We start from the raw sequence: 21,009 nt of genomic DNA on the forward strand, positions 1-21,009 counted from the left end.
GTAGTTATAAAGTTAAAATTTTTTATGGTAGTTATTTGTTAGGCAGTTGAGCTATTTTTTACTACCCCTTTACTGTTCTTGATAGCCCCATGAAAATGTAAAGACTTACATTTAAAGAATACATCTTGTACTTACTGGTGCTGTAGAGTTAGGTTCAAGAGTTAGCAAAAGCAGCTGAACTTATGCAAATTCATCATAAGCTGGTGTGTACAATTTAGTCTGCCAAACTATTCTATTAGATCTGCTTAAAAAAGGAAGTCCTCTACTTTGTTTTCCATGTCCGTGATTACATCTATACAGTTTAAAATGGCAAAAAAATGTCATTTTGTCATTTGAAACAAGCAGACGTAGCTGGACCTACAAATTACTGCCATATGATACTAGGGTTTTTTGAAGTAAAGAAAAAGTCATAGATTATTCCAGTCACCATAAGTTCTGTGTTTTCCCTTTGTTTTGTTTGAGATCCAATTAGTAAACAGGCTGTAAAGGCATCTCACATATTTGAGGTCAGAGTTGTACTTTAGGGGGCTTTGGGGCCTGCAAAATCTCATACATATTTTAATAGTATCTTCTTGGGAATTGTTTCATATAAAGGTGCCTATAATCTTTGTTTCCTTTTCTTTTTTGTTTTTTTTTTAATTAGGTGTTCCAATATCAGGCTTCCAGGTGGAAGCAGTGGGTGGAGTAATACTGAATCTTCTAGATGATGTTAGTAGCTGGGAGCCAGGAGACAGGATTGTGGTTGCAAGCACAGACTATTCGATGTATCAGACTGAGGAATTCACCCTCCTTCCCTGCACAGAGTGTACCAAGCATCAGGTTAAAGTCAAAGGTATGAGAGCAGTCACCACCTGAAGATCGGTGTGAAATATGCATTTGCTGCTGGACATGCCCTTGTAGTGTAAGCAGTAAAAAACAGCCTTTTCTCAAATCGCTGTATGGGTTTGTTGCCACATAAACGGATGCGTAATTCTCCTTGCTGTAAAATGACTGTATCAGGTCTGCCTCACAGCTCACTGTGCTAACTTTTCTTTCTCATTTCTTCCCAGGCTCATTAAATGCCTTATTTTTTTTTCCAGTAGTGTTAGGCTTGCTTTCCTTTCTTGGCTCCTTTCTGTCTTTTAATGTATAAAGTTCTCTCTATACATGCTATGTGGTCATTTCTTGTTTCTCTTGCCATTAATGTCGTTCTCATCTTTTAACTGTTATCATTATAATTTTTTTTCTTTCTTTCCTTATTAAAAAAGTGGGAATAAAAACAGGAAGGAAAAAAAATTGCAATCTTTGAACCTGTACCTTTTTTCTTTTTTTCTCTTTTCACTCAGTCTCCATTTTACCACCTCCACAACAAAATGGTTATAAAATAAGTGGCCCTTCCAAGATTCTTCTCTCACAGGATATCCCTGAGTAGTTGCAATCTGTTTTTCCTTTGGGTGTGATGCACAAGTAAATGGTCATGCATGTTGTTGACCATTTCCTTTTTATTGTCTGAGTCATTCTGCTTGACATCACAAGAGCCTCCCATGGGACTGTCTTGCCAGCTATGCTGGTGTCTGTGTTTTCCTTCTGCTGCTCCACACTTGCTCCATGGTGCTGCCCTCCCCTTTGGTGTCCTCCAGCTTCTGGTCTGGAGCTACCCCTCTCGCTCCTGGTGGGCTGCAGCATCAGCCCATAGCACAAACGAACAAGTGTTGGTTTGCAGCCACTCACGGGTGCCCTTCTCAGTCTGGTTTTGGCCCGTTAATTTCTGCACAGTGCCACTTCCTCTTCTTCAAAGTGTTCTTCGTTCTCGGAAATTCTCTGTCAACACCCTCAGATTTCCCTGTCCACCTCTGCCTTAAGGGACTGCCAGTCTGTTCCTCTGGTGTTGAAATTTGCTTCTCACACATTTGTTAGCATGGGTTAGTATGTTTTACTGCATTGAGAAATCTCAAGTATGAAGAAAGCATATCCTCATTTACATTATTACACCATCAGAGAATACCAGTTTAAGTGAAGCTGCAGAGCTAACTTAGTGCTACTGAACATGATATTTCCTGAGCTTTAAGTGTCATGTTATGTGTTTTATTTGGCACAGTGTTTTAAAGAGCAAACTAACTGAAAGGTTTAAGTATGAAGTTGAAGAAGTTTCTTGTGACCACTGAGTAGTGTGTGTGTTGACTGTATTTCATCTTGGAAATCGTGTGCTGTGAAAAAGCAACTGCTTTTAAAGATTAAAAAAAAAACCAATTTTACAAGATTTACAATATGGTGTAAAACACAAAATCATGGCGCTTTTTTTTTTTTTTTTTTTTTTTTTTTTTCCCAAGTTAATCCTAACTAAAAAGATATTAAAGGAGGTGAACTTACAGTCAACTTTCCCAGCTGGGGCTCTTGGCCACCCTCAATGTACTTTTCTTTGTCATAGTAATAGATACAGTTTTAAAAAATCCCCATGCCACCCTACATATTTGTTCCACAAGGAATGAATTTTCTCTTTAGTGGTAAACTTGATAGTGATGAATGTATAATCTTTTGAAATTATTTCTTGCATTGTTTTACTAGGTTTTTTGCTGTAGTTCACCTTTCTGTAGTAGGAAAACTAAAAAGTATTGTGTTGTAGGAGCCATGGTTGCTCTTTCTGCACTTGATTCCTTGAGTTTCTAGTCAAATATAGGGGAAAACAGTAGGCAAGCCTTTAGGGAGAGGAGTGCAGTTCCATTTACAGATGTTGCTTGTCTTTTTAAATCCTCAGAAGCAGATACAGCGTTGATGTCACTCTTAGTTCTGCTTCGTGTGGTGGTAGTTTATGCTTATATCCCTTTTTTCAGGCTTTGAGGGATAGTGATAATCTGTATTCAAGATATCAATAAATGCATAAATGCATTTTTTAAGGTTTACAAAACCAGATAATTTTCTTACTTCCAGTGAGAAATTGATTAGTTTTTTGTAGAAGGGTGTAAAACCAGACTATCTTCTTTTCCCTAATTTCCTCTTTCTTAAGAGGCTATTCTTAAGATGCATAAAGAGGAAATTTAGTTAGGAAAGCAAGTAGTTTTTACTTTTAGGAGGAGATCAATATAGCATTTTCAAACAGTGTTTTGGCTTCACTTTCAGTTCTTAATTTATCTTTGAAACAGATTAAGCAGCCAGCATATTTTTTTATTTTAAAGCAAGTCTACATCTGTGTTTCACTAAAAGTTTGATAATTGGATTAATAAACTCTTCTTTATTTTTTTCCCATTCTGTTCACAAAATACTGGATTGAAACTATAAGATGCACTTGCAAACAAAATGTTGATATTTTGTGAGAATTGATTTCTTATTAAAATGAAAAATACATCTACCATAAGAAAAACTAAGAGAGAGCAGCATGTTAAGGAAGAGGAATGCATGGATTTTGTTGCTGTGGTTATCTTTCTTATTTATGTAAGTTGATTCTGGTTTTAATCCGTGGTGCCTTTTTCTTTTTTTTTATCTCCTGTTTCAAAACTTGTTGGACAGAAAACCCTCAGTTTCCTCATGTAGGAGAAGTAATTGATGGAGTAGACATGAGAGCAGAAGTTGGAGTTCTTACAAGAAACATCCTAATAAAGGGGGAGACAGAAAATACCTGCTATCTTGAAAAGGAGTGTCAGTTCTTCAGTTATGATACATTTGGTGGACATATCAAGGTTTGAAAAAAATTTTAAATTAACTTTATGTCATATAAAAGCATCTTAAGGACAAAAAGTTCGATGTTTATCTTCAAGGGATTTGAAAACTTAAAGAAAATCAGTTCATTCAGTTGCTTTGTGTGGAAATGACTTCGTTCTTGATTAGATTTAATCCAGATTAGATTTATCTCCTCAAGATTTAGTCTGCAGAATTGAAGGAAGGGATATAATGTTCAAACCGTTCTAGAAATGTCCAGCAGGTAGTGTAACATTGTACAGCAAGTGGCATCCATGGATGTGCATCCTATAACATTGCAGAATGAAACTTCCCTAGTATTTCTCTTCCTTCCTTTCACTGCCTTTGTACCTCTCTGGGTGATGAGCATTGAATCCTAATTCAGATTTGCCATCTGAACCTGAGCACGAGAGAGGTGTGGAGGGGGAAAAAACTAACTTGTACTATGGGGTTTTATATTTAGTTTCTTAAAAATCTGGAAGTACTAAGGTTCTATAAAGGAAACTGCTTCAAATTTCTTGTATTATAAACATAAAGCTGAGAGAATGTTCTAGAAGCTAGTATTTAAACTTGTGTTCACTTACATTTTTAGATGAAAGATTTGAGGAGCAGTGCTTCAGTGATGCAAGAGAAGTTTGGGGCCTCAAATTTCAATTGCAAATATATTTGTGCTCATTATGTGGTCATCACAGTTCAAATCTCTTTCTAATGTATTTGGGTACAGATTTTAATTTCATAGTTGGTGACCATAATAGTGGGAAAGAAAATAAGCTCTTTTCTACTATTTGGCAGCTTTTGTTTTGTGGAAGAAGGTAGGTGGACTAAAGACGTTAAGGGTTCTAGATAATGTAATGAAAGAAGATAATGACAAGCTGTGAATCTTTCTAAATGTGACCTTGATTGCCACAGAAGTGTAAATAAGCAGACCTTCAGTTTTCTGGAAGGTAGAAAAGAAAGCAAACATTTTGACTCATAAAAGTTAAATTGTTCCCAGGAGACTGAGTAGTGAGTGTCTGCTGCCAAACCTAGATTTCAGCACTGAAAGTATTTTTGGCTTATGCTAATCTTCATACACAGTAACATTTCTGTGAAGTTGTATGATTGTGAGGGTTATTTCATATATTCCTCAGTAAAGACATTTCTCTGGAGTGCAGTGTCCAGTTTTGTGTTCTCATTGCAATGAAAATGTAGATGCACTGGTCTGTGTCCTGGGAAGGTGGGGTGGCAGTGTGTGATGATGAGTGATGGGGAGAGGAGAGATCTTATTGCTGTCTTCAGGTATTGGTGAGGGTTCAGAGTGGCTACAGCAGTTCTTGGAGGTGCACAGCAAGAGGACAAGAGGCAATGTGGGACCAGGCTTAAAGAAGGCAAATAATGCTCACATACTGGGAAAGAACCAATTGACATCATGAGCATCTTTGTGACTAGAGGTATTCTCTGAGCAGCTGTCTTATGAAGCTGACCCAGCACTGAGCTCTCAACTGGGCTAGGTATCTTAACAGGTTCCATTGAATCTGCATTATTCTGTGGTTTTTATTCAGCTAAGCCTGTCCCAGATGGACTGTGCTGGTGCAGCTTCTTTACAGACACAACCAGATATGGGTGACTTCTGTTTGATTGGACAGTACTTGTAAGAATATTTAATGTGCCACCTGGTAAAGACCAAACAGTAAAGTGTTGCAATATGTCTGGTGAAAATTCCTCTGTTCTAGCCGCATGGAAATTTAAATTTTGAAGTCATATATGAAGGATACAATTTTGTAGGGCTTCTACAAGACAGTAATATTTGTTCTAACTTTTATTGTGTTGGTCTGTAGCAACTGTGTATATCTAGCTTCTGTACATTTGAGATAGATGATGTATTAACTTGAATTTTCATTGGTTAAAAAGCAAATAATTGGTTTTTCCCTCTGAACTTCATTTTTTTTTAGATTCTGAAAAATTTTACATCTGTTCACCTTTCCTATGTGGAATTGAAGCAAATGGGACAGCAGCAAATGGGAAGTTACCCTGTTCACTTTCACCTTTGTGGGGATGTAGATGAAAAAGGAGGATATACTTTTAAAACTTATCTGGAAGGTCTTTCTATTCATCACTGTTTTTCCAGATGTGTGACTGTTCATGCAACTAATGGTTTGCTGGTAGGTGTACGGGGAATAAAACATATTGTGTTGGGATAAATATTGTAAAGAGCATGTAGATGCCAAAATAATCCCACCGCTTCTGCAAATCCAGTGCTCAGCAGTGGTTTTCTTATTTCAGTGGATAAATAAATTACTGGAAACAGTAATTTAACAGTTAAACCATTCTGTTTTTTCAGATTCATACAGCAGCTAGCTGTAAGACAGCTGTGAGACAGCTAAGCTCTCAAGACATAGCAGTGTGTTTGTAAGGGATGAATAAAGCTATGTGCTTGAATCATCTGAGCTGCTGATACTGACACTTTACTCTGTAGCTGTGCCAAGATAGTAAAACTAGATGGTATTTGTCAAATCTCAGTAAATGCTTCTACTACTGACATAATGAACTTGTATTTCTACAGATAAAGGACACCATTGGCTATGACACCCTAGGTCACTGTTTCTTTATAGAAGATGGCATTGAGCAGAGGAATACTTTGTTCCACAACCTTGGGCTAGTCACAAAACCAGGGACTCTGCTACCTACGGACAGAAACAGTAGCATGTGTATTGGGATTAGGGATAAAGTATACGGAAGTTATGTCCCAGTGCCAGCCACAGATTGCATGTAAGTGTGTCATGATGAAAAAGTAAAACCCAGCTGGCTGTAGCAGTTAAACTGCGATGATCTTTTGACAAAATGCAGATGGAAACATTTTTATTTATAATTTAATTAATGTAGTTCATATAGTACTGGTATTTAAAAATAGCAATAAAAATAACATTTAGTCTTCTATTAAAGAAAAAAATGTTTTCTAGGAATATTGTTGTTTCTTGGGATACTTGGGACCTTAGAAGTCTGTTGAACATCTTCACTGCTGTGTAAATGTATGCATATTCTGAAGTTGTCACCACTATTTTTTCTGAATACTACTTGTTTCTTGTGAAAACTTCTTAAATCAGTTTACCATTGCATAGGATAACTGCATAGCATTAAATACAATACTGTGCAGTGAACTAAATAAAAGGCATTTTTGACTTCTAAATGTGGAAGGTTTTGTGATTTGTATTTTGTATGTGAAGTAGCTACTTCATCAGTTTACCTTTTTCTGATGTGCATGTTAAAAAGGGAAGATATTTCTGTTGGAGATAGAGGTTTTCTTTAGTAACTAGTTTCTGAATAATATTTCAGGGCCGTTTCAACATTCTGGATTTCTCATCCCAACAATCATCTTATAAATAATGCAGCAGCAGGCTCACAGGTAAGGCATATGGGTGTAATTAATGACAAACTACTTATGACACTGGCATTTGCAAAATCTGTAACATTTACACTGCCAGATATACATATATTTTCTTGTTTTGTATATGCATCTTTTTATGTTTGGCAGCATATTGGCATTGAAAGTTCGGAGTATGTCCAGGTGTGCATTTAAGTGTAGTGTCAATGTAGAAATGTAGTTGTCTGTTTAGAAATCCTTTTATTTTTACAGAATTGATGCATTTCATATTAAGTCTTCTGTATTTTCTGTAGGTTGTCATGAGTTTAGTGACAGCTCTGCAAGAGCTGTAGTCATTGGAATGAAGAATTACTACAAAAAGGTGTTCACTGTGTAAGAAACAGCTAAAATGCTTATTTTCTGTCAGTGGTTAGTCAATTGTTTCCAGTTAGTAACTGTTGATATGGCATTGCTTGTTCTGAACCTTGTATTAGTGCAAATACCTTGTCATAGCTGCCTATGATAAAGAGTTCTGTATATACTGTGCAGGAGGGGACTATATTGGATGAGAGGCTGAGGCATGTGAGGTTTTTAAGTGGAATGTTCTGAAGAGATCAATGGGAATGAAAAACAAGAAAGGTTATTGATTGTTGTTGCAAAGGCTCTGGAGTTGGAAGAATATGAGCCTGTATATTTATTATGGATAACATTTATCTATAAGTGATAACATTTTTAGGTAAATAATTTATTTATTAGCAGGTAACTGTTATTAATAATTAGAATGGGATTCACAATACTCAGCTGAATTAAAATATCTGGAGTATTAAAAATAATCAGAAAAATTAATTCTGTTTTTTGTGTGGACTAATTCTTGTTGCTTTTATTGTAGTGCATTTGTTTCTGTTTAGATTTTTGATTGTGGGGTCTGGATTCACTTCCAAAATTAAACCAGTTCTTTTTTGTCCAAGACAGGTCTTTCAATTTTGCCTACTTTATGTAATATACCTAGTTTAGGTTTTGCAGGCTAAGTTAAACAGCTTTTTTTGCTGCTTTACCTGGTGCTTAAGTCCTGCAAAGTCTTTTTATGCCTATGTAGCTCATCCCGGTAGGTGTTACTTGCTTTTGTTAGCAGGGTGTGCCTGACTGGAGCAAGCATTTATGTCTTACAAAGTTTAGCCGCCCTGATATACATCCCTTTCATGGATGTAAACACATTAGTATAAAGGGACCACAGCTTATTGTTTTGGAAATAGAACAATTCAACTGTGTTCATACAGGCTGCATTATGGAGCTCTTGCTGGAGCAATTCGCAGCCAAATAATTCCATTCCTCCCCAAGGTCCTTAATTATGCAGTGAAGCATATTGTAAGGCTCTATAGGCTGTAGATGTTGCTTTTGTTCTGGTGTGTATGAGAGACGAGAGAAGGGAAAAAACCCAACCTTTTTCATATTTCTGAATGCTTAACAAGCTTTTAAGTTCATCTGAGTTTATTTTCCAAGCATCAGGGGGTGTTTGGGTAAAATTTGAGTCTGCCAAACACAGAGCTGTACTTAATTATATGTGAGGTAAGATTTTTGTATGTTTATTAATGGAACTTCCATATTTGCTTTGTAATGGTTAATCACCAGAAATGTCAGTGCATCATCATTACACACTGGGATGGGAACATTACTGTAAAGTAGAATTTCCAGCACTCATTGGAAAATTAGTATATTCTTGGAGTGAAACACATAAAGTCTTTTAAGCCAGGGTGAATTGGGTTTATCCATGATTCTTGAAAAGGTTGATCACTGTTTTTCCTGAGATGGGGCACTCAATTTTTTTTAGCTACCATTTAATTCTTTAATGTGCCTTTAATGTGTGGGGTGAGGTTTTTTTTTTTTAAGGGCACGCAGCCTGCGGTCAAGAAAAAGTTTTGAAGTCTGTAGGTGTCTCCAGTGCGGATGTTGTCATGATGCCACCTCTTGCAAACACAGATGTAGTTGAAAGGGGAATTTTGTAGGATTCATTTAGCAGATAAATCCAGCTTCTTTAAGAGCAGATATATTAAAGAAGTATAGAAAATGAACAGATACTAAAATCATTACTGCATGTCATTGGCACAGTGCCCCGAACTGGCCAGACTTCTTGATGTGCTTTTTTTTTTTGTCTACTGAAAGCTCTTGAGGGTTTTTTGGCTGTGCCTTTTAAATTTTGATGGAAGCAGAGATGAACCAACCTTAACAGACTGGAAGATTAAGGATAGGAGGAATGATTTTGTGTATCTTACTGTGACTAGTATTATCTACTAGTAAAGGAAAATCTAGTGTGTGGGATGACATAACTGATATAACTGATAACAGAAGTTACATTAATTTGGACTCTTTTCTACTTTGAAATATTGGAACATGTTAAATATGTGATGTTGAATGGCTTCACTGAGAAGCGAAAGACTTTTTAGTTGATATCGACTAGAATGTAGCCTTATTTGCAAAATCACACAGTTTCACTGGTTAAATTTTTGTTTGGAGTTTTTATTTTAAAATAGATATCAGCACCAATAATAGTATCAGAATCACTTATATTATTCTCTCATTCTTGCAGGATGCTGGAATATGGTATTTGTTCCACAGAGTTGCTACAGGAGATTCTCATAGTCTAGCCATCGAAACCAAATCAGAGCTTACACCCCTAGGAATCTTCTATAACAACAGGGTTCATTCTAATTTTAAGGTAATGTAGTATGTTATTAAAAAAACAGTGAAGTTTTTATTTCTCAGTATGCTATATTGCAGCTTGTCTGTTCTCATTTTAAGCTGGGTAGGAGATTAGATTTTATGCTGTGTTTGAGCTCTACTGTAGAACAATGTATAATCAGCATGGGTGTATTTTCTGGTTGCATTTTGAATAGTCAGTGCTTCAGAGCCTTGTAAGACACAAACAGCTAAAATCAATTAATACTTCTAGAATATACTTTTTTCAGAAGTAGCATTTCAAATGCTAGTCTTCACAGCTTTGTTTCCTACTCTGAAGAAAGCTGACCCTTGAAGAACCAAAGTTTATTATAGCAGTCATTGATTCAATAGTTTGTTGCAGTAGCTACAATTTATTTTCTGAGTCTCAGGTCTTTCCACATGGTGACACAGGCTAGAGATTAGGCTTTAATATTGCCTTCAGCAGCTTACTTAGGTGCAATAGTTTTCTTATTAAGTTCTCAGTCTACAGTCATTGAGGAGCCTTCTGTTACTTTGACTTTTAAACTTTTTCCACGTCTCACCCAGCTGAAGAATCCTTAAAGTATTTCATTTGGAAATTTGGAATCTAGTTGCTGTGTGTATGTATAAATATAATGACGTTTACAAAGCCACCTATCTCTAAGTGATATACTTATTTGTGTTTGTTTGCTGCAGGAGATTCTCATAGTTTAACCATTGAAACCTCATAAATCATTATTGGATTTTTTAAATTTTTTTTTTTGCTAAGTGAAACTGATTTTGCCTTACAGTTGTCTGGGATACCAAGAAACGATGCAGTGTTTGATGAAAGTTGTGTTAGTAATGTGTTTAGTAATGTGTTTGGGACTGTAGGGCATTTTATTCAGATTGGAATTAGAACATACTGAATACAAAAATGCATTGTGAAGGAAAGATTTTCACCTGTACAGCTATTATAATCTTTAAACAAAGGTAGCAATTTGTGTGCTAAAGTTCCATGTTGAAGGAGAACTCCACTAGCAGGTCTGAGAATCTGCTTGTGCATAAGACTCAATTGTAATCTTAATTTGGATCAGAGGTGAAAGTGGTCACAGGTATTAGTATGTAATTCAGGTAAAAGAGCACAAATGCTTCCTCATGCTTTTATTTTCTCAAGTAATTTATTTTATACTGGATTATTGAGTTTCAAGCTTATTACTGCATGGATCAAAATAATCTTTTATGGTAAGGGCAGTTTAGTTTTAAAGTGAAACACAAAGGATTTTTCACAATGGGTTTTGGGGTTTCTTTTCTTTTCCATTTATGAGAATAATTTGAACTCACCACAAGATTGGCTTCTAGATTTTCCAGAACAGCATCCGGTAATAAATGCAAAACCTCAAATAGATGTTGTGAACAAAATCTGAAGTGAACTTTGATCATTTTCCATTGCATTTTTTTAGTTACAGATAATTAATATAATTTTAGCAGAGACTGGTTTATTATATTTAATTCACCGGTTTTCCCTTAGACAATATACCAATTGAAGCCAAACTGAGAAATCTAAGAATTTCTAATATGTGTATTGAATGCAATGCCTAAATTTTTAAAATTTCATTTTTACTCTATCTTTAATTTTGGATATTATGCATTTTCTTTCCTTGCTTATTTCAGGCTGGTTTGTTCATTGATAAGGGTGTTAAGACAACTAATGCTAGTGCAGATGATCCCAGAGAATATCTTTGTTTGGACAACAATGCAAGGTAAAGGATAGTTTCTTTCAAGTGGGTGAAAAATGGCAAAGTTTTGAGACTGCTCCTACATTCACATAGGGGAAAACCCTTTTAAAACAATAAAATAATTTATAAATTATAACCAAGCAGTAAGTTCATATGTGTCCTTTTCCTTCACTTATTAATCTGTTTTGGGAACAACAGAGATGGTGTCTCTGAAAGGATATGGGTTTCTTCTGAGCTTTTGGTCAGGATAGTTTCTGTCCTCTTAGAGGACATTGTTTTAAACATGCTTTACTGTCTACTGTTAAAATGTTTCCTGGAATTGCTGCTAACAGGAGAATATTCCTTTAAAGTACAATCCGCCACATTTTCTTCAGTTTACAAGTGAGAGAAGGTAGTGGAGAGTCTTGGAAAATTCCAGGTTATACTGTGCCTGATTAGTCATATCCTGAACTTCAAATAAAGTAGCCTGGGATACCAGTTAAATGAATATTGGATAACTGTATCTGTCAACATGTTATTGTGTTAACTAAGTATTAGCACTGAAAATATGGTTCGTAGATTCTTTATTGTCAGTTGAACTGTGTTTAAGATAAGGATAGTTAAATGACTGCTACAAATGCAAATAGGAAGGTTCCAAATTTGGTGATACTCAATACTTCAGCATTTGAAAATGAACCTGCTAGTTCCATGTTTTCACAGAAAATCCATATAACCCTTGTGGTTTACCTCATTCATAACAGGTAATTGAGAGGAACCTGAGAAGTGCAGGAATGCCCTCTGAGAGCCTGTAGTGTGTTGAGGATGCAAGAAACTCAGTGCATTAAATGGGCTTGTGTTTCACAGCAGAAAGAAAAGGAAGAAGGCACTGCATAACTATGTGAAGTCCCTAATCACTGTATGTGGAACCAGATTGGAAGGATTTAAATGTTAATTGAGAATAAGGGGACTATCAAAACCTAACATTTATTTATCTTCCCCTTTCTTCCTTGGATGGGGAGGGGACAGATCCAAATCTGAGCAAAAGAGTATCAGGTGATTTGGATAACAGGATAGGTGTCTTTACCTGCTCAAAATGCCTGTTTGCAGTTTTTTAAGCATATTACTTTATATCTGGGGTCCTGGGGGTAATCAAGCAAAAATGTCACCAGTTCTTAATCAGACTGTTTCTTCTTACTATTTAAACCGGATTCCAGTCATAATTTACTGTACAAGACCATCTTGGTAGCACTGCAATAAAAAGATTTCAGGCATGCCCAAAGAAGCAGTACTGCTATATGTCAGAAAAGCTTGAAGCATTTGAAAGACCAGTTAGACAAATGTCCAGACTGTTCTTACATAACTTATGTCAGCCTTGTATGTCCTTCCTAGGAGTTTATAATTCATCAAACTTTCACATTAATACTTCACTACAAGTGGGGAAGGCAGAAAGAAAAAGGGGACAAAGGGAGGCTAAAGGCAGCAAAAGAAACTTAGATTGAGCAAGAGCCTGTGAGAGTTACTGGAAAAGAAATGTTTCACATTCCTGCTTCATGATACCCCACAGATGCTTTTCTGGTACTAGTGAGTACCAGAGATGTACCTGCTTTTAGCTTCTTTCATTCCAAACATTAAGCAGAGTGAAATTTGCCCATCAGATAATTATTTGTCTTTCAGGTTTACTCAGCGCAACATGTATGGCACATGTCAAAGAAAAAGTTTTCTTGTACTGAGTGTTTATCTCTCCCAGGTTTCGACCTCATCAAGATGCAGACCCTGATAAGCCCCGAGTTGCTGCCCTGATTGACAGATTAATCTCTTTCAAAAACAATGATCATGGAGCCTGGGTCAGGGGAGGAGATATTCTCATTCAGAACTCTGGGTAGGTATTTGGAAGCAAACAGCTGCATGCTGTTTTTTTTTGAAGCTTTGTTTAGCACAGTGCATTACAACAGGGTTATAGGAGAGGATTGATGGTTAGCTGTAGGAACTTCTCAGTATGACCAGCTTTCATACCATCCCACAACTTCAAATATGCAAATTTATATGTGATTAGATGAGAACCTGCCTTAAACAGCAAAAAACCAGCTATAGTAAAAAGAAGCCTAAGAGTTGGTAGAGACAGTAAATTCAGCATGGGATTTCTGTTGTCTCCCTGAAGCTCTCAAGTGCTGTTTAAAATGTGTAGAAAATTATTTTACTTTTTAACACTTTTTAAGCACTTTTTAACAATGGTGCTTTTAGAAAAGTTAACTGTGTGGTGTTTATATGTTCAATTAATAGAAAAATTTAGGCTTTTTTCAGTGTATAGCAGGATGTGCTCTTACATTATCCTACAATTGTAGGATAATTCAGAAAAAACAACTGATGTTTTGGACTTTCTTGTAGGTTTGCAGACAATGGAATAGGTTTAACATTTGCTAGGTGAGTACTTTTTGAATAATTTCTGTGTTTCCTTGCATAGAAGTGTAGAAAATCTACATGCATCTATTAAAATTAATAGGTATGCTTTCATATAGCTGCAGTTTTTGTTTGGGGCCTGGTTGTATTTCCAGTAATGCAAGTGATGTTATAGAGGCTGTAAATTGGCATAGTTGCTAAGGTTTCCACTTTAGTTTAGCCACTCCTTGGTTTACACCAGAGTTTGTTGCCTCTTTATCAGAAAGGTTATATTTTTTCAGGTAATTTTGGTAGTGTATGATTCCTTAGGCAGTATTTTATTTTCCTCCTGAACAGCTGGAAGTGAAAGAAAGGGGTGAGCATTTAGCAGGGGTAGAGTCTCTTGCTAATGAAAAAAACCAAGTAACTTATGCAGTGAACTGAAATTACTGCTTATTTAGATTATGACAAACTGGTTCTAGGATTGGAAAAGTGAGCTGTAAATAAAAAGGTGCTCCACTACAAAGGAAGTTAGAAATTTTAATGTTTGGCTCTGGTGAACATTTCAGTAAGCTAGCCTCTATTAATGTTAATTATTAAATCCATTGTTTTCTGTATTGTCCATGAAGTCTGTAGTGTTTTACTTGAGGAGGGTTGTTAGAGAAGTAAAAGTAGTGCTATGCCTTGGTACAATCATCTGCTGGAGAGTATTTGGCTATAGACATGTCTTTGATGTGCTTTGATAGTGATGGGAGCTTCCCAAATGATGAAGGTGCCAGCCAGGAGGTATCAGAGTCGCTGTTCATAGGTGAGAGCAAGAATTATGGGTTTCAAGGTGGACAAAATAAATATGTGGGCACTGGAGGAATAGACAACAAGACACGCACTCTGCCTAGAAATCGGTAAGTATGTCATGAATGAAGGAAGTAGAAATACAAGAAAAATTTGCTGTATCAGATATAAAGACCCTTTTAATGGTTGAGCTGTCAGAGATTAAGACTCCATTGAAAGTGATGCTGTCTTTTTCTTTTTAATTCTATGTGTGCAGCTATATCACTCTCACCTTTTTGCTGAAGCAGGTTCATCTGATGCTTCCAACAGGTTACTATTCTGTAGAAATTTAAGATATCCTACTTAAATCAAACCTTATACTTAAAAACTTACAACTGATCTTTCAAGTAAGAGAATTTCAGAGGTCAATTTGGGACTGGAGACTGCAGTCTGTGACAAATCACAATCTCTGGCCATGATCCTTCTCTTTTCTCTTTGACTTGCACTGGTGCTTGTTTAACATAATACCAAGTCCTACCCTTACCACAGAATAAGAAAGAGAACTATTTTGGTTTAACTCCAGCTGGAAATTGAGCCCATATAGCCACTGCCCTTTCACCACCTCCTCAGGCGAGAAAGATAAAAGACAGATCTCAAGCTGAGACAAAAGCAGTGTACTGCAAACAATGAGATTAAGAATATTAACAGTAATAGTGACAATAACAAAAGTATATAAAACAAAGGTGATTAATGTGCAAAAAAAATGCTCACATCTCAACCTGGGACTGGGTAGCCCTCGAAATGAAGAACAAGTTGGCCAAGGGACCATCAGCACCACAGAGTATTCTCCTGGTGGACAAATCCTCTGGTCAGGACCAGTGCTACCCCACTGCTTCCCCAGAAAAAGGAGCACTTTTCCTTCAGAAAACAAAAGAGTCTGTTCCTCTGCTTCCTAGCCATGATGTAAGATGGTATCAAGTAACTCAGTGTGTTGGCCATGCCCACATGGCTCCAGGTTCTGTCCCCACACATCCTTGGCCAAGTAGGACAAAGGATGAAGTGGGCCCTGGCCACCCTCAGAGATGTTAATGTGGTGGTGATATGAGGTATTCAGTCTTGTTCAGTGGAATCACCTAACAACTGAGGCTGGAAGGGGCCTCTGGAGGTCATCTTGTCCAGCTCCCCTGCTCAAGAATGGCCATCCAGGGATCATGGTCCAGGACAACATTCGGTGTCTTTACTATATCTCCAAGGGTGGATTCATCATAATTTTCCTGGGCAACATGTGCCAGTGGTCACTCACTCTCTCTGTGAAAAGTTTCTCCTGTGGTTTAGCAGGGATGTCTTATGTTTCATCTTGTGTGTGTTCCTCCTGGTCTTGTCACTGGGAATAGCCTGGCTCCATCTTATTTGCACCCTCCCTTCAGAGGATTGAGTTTGCTACCTGAGGCTGTTCTGCTCCAGGCTGACCATGTCTCCCAGTCTTTCTTCATATGAGAGATGCTCCAGTGACTTAATCATTGTGGCCCTTTCCTACACTTTCCAGTATTTCCAATCTGCCTTGCACTGGGAACAAGTGCTCCAAATTGTCACTTCAACAGTCCTGAAAAATGGGAAGTATCACTTCCCTCAAAATGCTGATAACACTAAGCCCTGGATACTTTTTGCCTCTTTGTGGCAAAGGCACATGGTTTGGCTTAAGGTTAATTTGGCTTCCTCTAGGACCCATAGGTCCTTTTCACTGGCACAAAGTGTTGTTGCTCCCAATGTGCAGGACCTTGCATTTCCCCATGTTAAACTTCATGAGATTCCCATCCACCCATTTGTCCAGTCTGTCAGGGTCTGTCTGGGTGGCATCACAACTCTGCTGCATCAGCTGCTTTCCTGTCTGTTGTGCCCTCTGCAGGCTTGGCCTATAGCCTGTACTGGGCCTGATTATCCAGATTAATAATGATCAAGACTGGACTCGGTATTGAACCCTGGGGTACATCACCCAGTATTGGTCACCAAGTAGACTTTGTGTCATCACTTTCTGGGCCCAGCCATTTGTCCTCTCATCCTGCCCATACTTCTTAAGGATCTTGTGGGATGCAGTGTCAAAAGTCTAACTACGATTTTGGTAGACCATGTCCACTGCTCTCCCACTGCTCTACCAGGCCAGTCATTTTGTCACAGAAGTTTATCAGCTTCTCCTTGGTGAATTCATGCTGATTATTCCTGACAACTCTCCAGTCCTTCAGACATGTCAAAATGGTTTCTAGGATTAGCTGCTCCATCATCTTCCTGGGGGTCAAGCCTTACCAGCCTGCCATTCTCTGGGTCTTCCTTCCTCAAGTTAGAAGTGACATTTGCTTTCCTCCAGTCTGCAGTCACTTCCAGTTGCCATGATCAATCAAAGAGCAGGTGGTATTATTTTTCTGCTGTATTTCTTATATTGAAAGAGGGGCACATGTGCACATGGAGAGTGATAGCTCCACTAACAGGAAAATTTAAGAGTAGGGGATTTTTTGACTCATTAGAAAAGGGGAGAAACCTTATTTTCTTTGCTAAATTCTATCTTGCAAGTCATTCTGTAATTGCTGCTTTACTGGTTTCTGAGAGGAGATGCATTTGACACAGATTCAAGCGTGCCATGAATTTTGTTACAGGATGGTATAAATATTTGCTTGCATCAACAGGACATTTCCAATCAGAGGCTTTCAGATTTATGATGGACCTATTCACCTTACCAAGTGCACATTTAAAAACTTTGTACCAACTCCAGACAGATTTACCAGTGCAGTTGGATTCTTGATGAAAAATCCATGGCAGATGACTCCAAAAAATAACATTTCTTTTGTGAAGTTTGGTCCAAACGTAAGTTTACTACAAGTTTTCCTGAAGTCTTGCAAATGGTTTTCTTTTCTTGCATTTAACATACACAGACAAGAGCTGTGGGTCATCCTCTCTACGCATACCTACTTCAGAGTTTTTCTCCTGGCTGGAGGTCATACAGACCTCCTTTGTCTCCTGACCAAAAAATCCAATACCAGCAGAGATGTAGGATATGTTACACTAAATGATTCATGGCTTGTGGTAAAGCTGAAATGAAAATTTTGTAAGATTTTGTTAGGTTTGGTATATCCTTACTAACAAATTTTCTGCAGCAAATATTAACACTATTCAGAGGCAAGAGCTGGCCTGAGCCTGTTAGTAAAACCCAGCATGTCCACTTTGCAAGATTCTGCTATCCTTACTGTAAAGTTTTTAATCAGCTTTGTCAAATTCCTGTGTTTCTGCACATGTGCAAATGTTAGTCTGTGTTTCACCTCAGGAAGAGCAAAAACCTTTATTGTTGTTGTCAGGTTTCTTTGAAAGCCTTCTTTGGGAAGCCTGGTCCGTGGTTTGAAGAAGGAGATCTGGATGGTGACAAGAACTCAATATTTCATGATCTAGATGGCTCAGTGACTGACTACAGGGATACCTATGTGGGCCGAATGGATAATTACTTGATTCAACACCCCAAATGCATTAACATCACAGAATGGAGTGGAGTGGTTTGCAGTGGGAGCTATGCACAGGCTAGTACTTTTGGCTTGCTGTTTGGGACAAATCTATAATATGAACTACTTGTGGAGTTAGGTTGTGTAAGAAATACAAAATTACCTCTCTTTGGATTACAAAATTTTTTGATTTCTAAAACTACTTCTATTCATATCACACTTACCGGCCAGTTGTGTAGATATCATGTGTCCTTTCAGCAGACTGAGGGTACAGTATCAGATGCTGCAAGATAAAATAAAATTATTTTTCCCAGAATTCTATGTTGTAGCTGTGTCTGCTGAAACATTTTTATGTTGAAGGTGTCTTTTTCTAAGCAGGTTATGTCTGCTTTTTTTTTGCACAGACTGGATTTTAAGGAGTTGTAGTAGTTTATTTTCTGGAGATGTTAAATACCATCTTCTAAATACAAGTCTTACAGGTGTGATTCCCATTCTGGTTCCTGCTCTGTGTGGCCAGGTGTTATAGCTGATTTTTTTTTTTTTTTCTCCATATGCCTTTTTGCCTCTAAGATAGGAAAAGTCTGTAATAGTTCTTTAAATAGGACTTTTATTCAGGGGAGATTTGTGTATTACATGACTCAGAACATCAGATTGCAGCATTTTGGTTAATAATGTCCTGATCGTGCTTCACTATTTCATTTTCTTTTGCAAAGAGACCAGATTTTTACCCTCTTAAATATCATATAGGTTTATGTTCAAACCTGGAATGGACAGAATCTCTCCATGACTATTGTCCGAGATGAGTATCCAGCCAATCCCATGGTTCTTCGAGGTATTAATCAGAGAGCAGCTGCCTTTCAGCAGTACCAGCCAGTTGTGATGCTCCAAAAGGGCTATACAATACACTGGAATGGAAAAGCTCCAAATGTCACCTATCTGTATCTCATTAACTTCAGCAAGTATGTTTATTTGCTTTTTTTGTGGCTTTGATCCATAAGGCAATAATGAAGTTCTGTCCTGCAAAATTATTGTGCATGAGTTTGCAACCATCTGGAAGGCTAGAGCTTGGGTTTGGTTTTTATTTCATAGTTACAAATACAAAAGTATGGGATTAAACAACAGATCTGCACCTGAAGTTAAACACTTGTTCAGTACAGTGTCTTAAAGAAAAAACCTTTGGAAAATATGATGTACCAATTGTGAAATTCAGTGGAATTGCAGTTGAATAGCTTAACATACTTGATTTTGTTGGCAGCTGAACTTATTAAATATCACTGAAGTATATAATCAAATATATCCTAAGAGAATCAGAGTTACTAAAATGTTTAATGAAAGGCTGTGCAGATTTGATCATCTGGTTGAGGGTTTAGGAGCTTTTTGTGTTCCTGTTTCTGTTTTTCTGGTAGTGATCTCTTTGCTCTGTATTGGCACCTAAACTGTTCCAATGAGGACTCATACATTTTATTTTGCTTTTAGGAATGACTGGATTCGTGTAGGTCTTTGTTACCAACCAAAGACAGATTTTCTTATAGTATTGGAAACTTTTCAAAGGCGGTCATCTGCCCTGTCAAGCAAGGTGGAACGCTACATGCCTGTATCTTCAATGATGGAGCTTGAAAAGAATCGATCAGACAAGAAGTTCTACTTTGACAACAGTACTGGGTAACTCTTGTCATTTGTCTCTACTAGAAGATGTTGTTTAACCTAGAAATGTTCCGCTTGAAAGTGTTAAAAGCAAATAGTTGAGGCACCTGCAGAAAGGAAAGCAGTTGAGAAAGACCCCAAAACCTTTTGAAGAATGTTCATCTATCTTTAAATCTCCAAACTACCATGGTTGTCATGGAAATACTTGAACACCACAGTCACCAAAGATATTTCCTACCCCATGTCTGTGGAAAATATAGTATCTGGTGTGCTGCAGAGCAGTGCCTTTTAAGATTTAATTTCTTAGTCTTCAGGGAAATTATCTGTTTTCTTGTTAAACAGAAAATTCTATAAATTTCCAATAAACTTTCTGATTCAACATTTAAAAATTATATTTTTGAAAATCCTAATCTCTTTACAGCTGTCTAAAAAGAACTTAAAAGTCCTAGTCTCTCTTTCAAAAGTACTTCTCACAGAGGCCTCCATGATCCTTCTGAGAGGTTTTAGATATGGTCAACTTGCAATAAATTAAGTCCTATGTACATCAATTGTGAGTTTTGCAAATATTGATTCTAAATTTATAATTTCTTGTCTTATTTATTTTGTTCCGTTACCTGATACTATGCCTGTCTGTAATAAATACACAAATGAATGTAGTTTTTGAAAGACATTTATGTTCCTTTGTGTAAGAGCTTTACACCCTAAATTGCCTTTCCAGGCATTTGAAGTAGCACAACTATTATTGTTCAGTGTTGATGGGTGAAACTGAATATTTCTGCTGCATGTCTGCAAAGATGTATGAGCAAGGAAAAAATTCATGCTCTGCAATTCAATTTTTGTTTCATGTAAGCCACTGATCTGAAGACTTTTTTTTCTTTGCAAAGTGTCTACATATATATTGATGTCTCTTTTAACTACGTGGAATTTTAGATAAGTTGCTAGGGATTTCCTAACTCTAGTAAATACCTTGAAACCTTTGGATAGTAGTGCAGAAGGGAATATTGTAGTTTGTCTGCTTCTTAAAATCATTAAATATAGCTGTTAAGATTGAATATAAATACCTGTATTTCACTAGTTAATTTAGATTATTTTTCCCCTTTTTGTGTAGATTACTGTTTTTATTTCTTCAAGCCAAATATAATAGGGATGGTCACAGTTATTGCTCATCTCAGGGATGTGAAAGAATCAAGATTGTGACCAAAGATTCATCAAAAGGGATAAGTAATTGCATGGCAAAAGCTTACCCAAAGTACTACCAAGTACCAACCATCATAAAGCAGATGCCAGAAAAAACTACTGTACCATGTACAAAATGTGGCACAACTCAGGTAAAATAAAATAAACAAAAACTTTC

General features: G+C 37.0%; 1 protein-coding gene across 1 annotated transcript in view; it reads left to right on the forward strand.

Annotated features, from left to right (window-relative positions):
• Nucleotides 1-21,009, forward strand: part of CEMIP2 (cell migration inducing hyaluronidase 2) — a 48,195-nt gene that overhangs the window by 21,402 nt on the left and 5,784 nt on the right. Inside the window, exons 6-20 of the mRNA XM_031507495.2 lie at nt 644-832; nt 3,484-3,653; nt 5,583-5,792; nt 6,194-6,399; nt 6,964-7,033; nt 9,576-9,704; nt 11,339-11,427; nt 13,130-13,261; nt 13,768-13,803; nt 14,505-14,660; nt 17,208-17,385; nt 17,874-18,089; nt 18,759-18,970; nt 19,488-19,673; nt 20,764-20,983. Coding sequence (XP_031363355.2) covers nt 644-832; nt 3,484-3,653; nt 5,583-5,792; nt 6,194-6,399; nt 6,964-7,033; nt 9,576-9,704; nt 11,339-11,427; nt 13,130-13,261; nt 13,768-13,803; nt 14,505-14,660; nt 17,208-17,385; nt 17,874-18,089; nt 18,759-18,970; nt 19,488-19,673; nt 20,764-20,983 — 2,399 coding nt within the window. The remainder of the gene's footprint in view (nt 1-643; nt 833-3,483; nt 3,654-5,582; nt 5,793-6,193; nt 6,400-6,963; nt 7,034-9,575; nt 9,705-11,338; nt 11,428-13,129; nt 13,262-13,767; nt 13,804-14,504; nt 14,661-17,207; nt 17,386-17,873; nt 18,090-18,758; nt 18,971-19,487; nt 19,674-20,763; nt 20,984-21,009) is intronic.

The sequence above is a fragment of the Lonchura striata genome, chromosome Z (genome assembly GCF_046129695.1).
Source record: "Lonchura striata isolate bLonStr1 chromosome Z, bLonStr1.mat, whole genome shotgun sequence".
Taxonomy (NCBI): domain Eukaryota; kingdom Metazoa; phylum Chordata; class Aves; order Passeriformes; family Estrildidae; genus Lonchura; species Lonchura striata.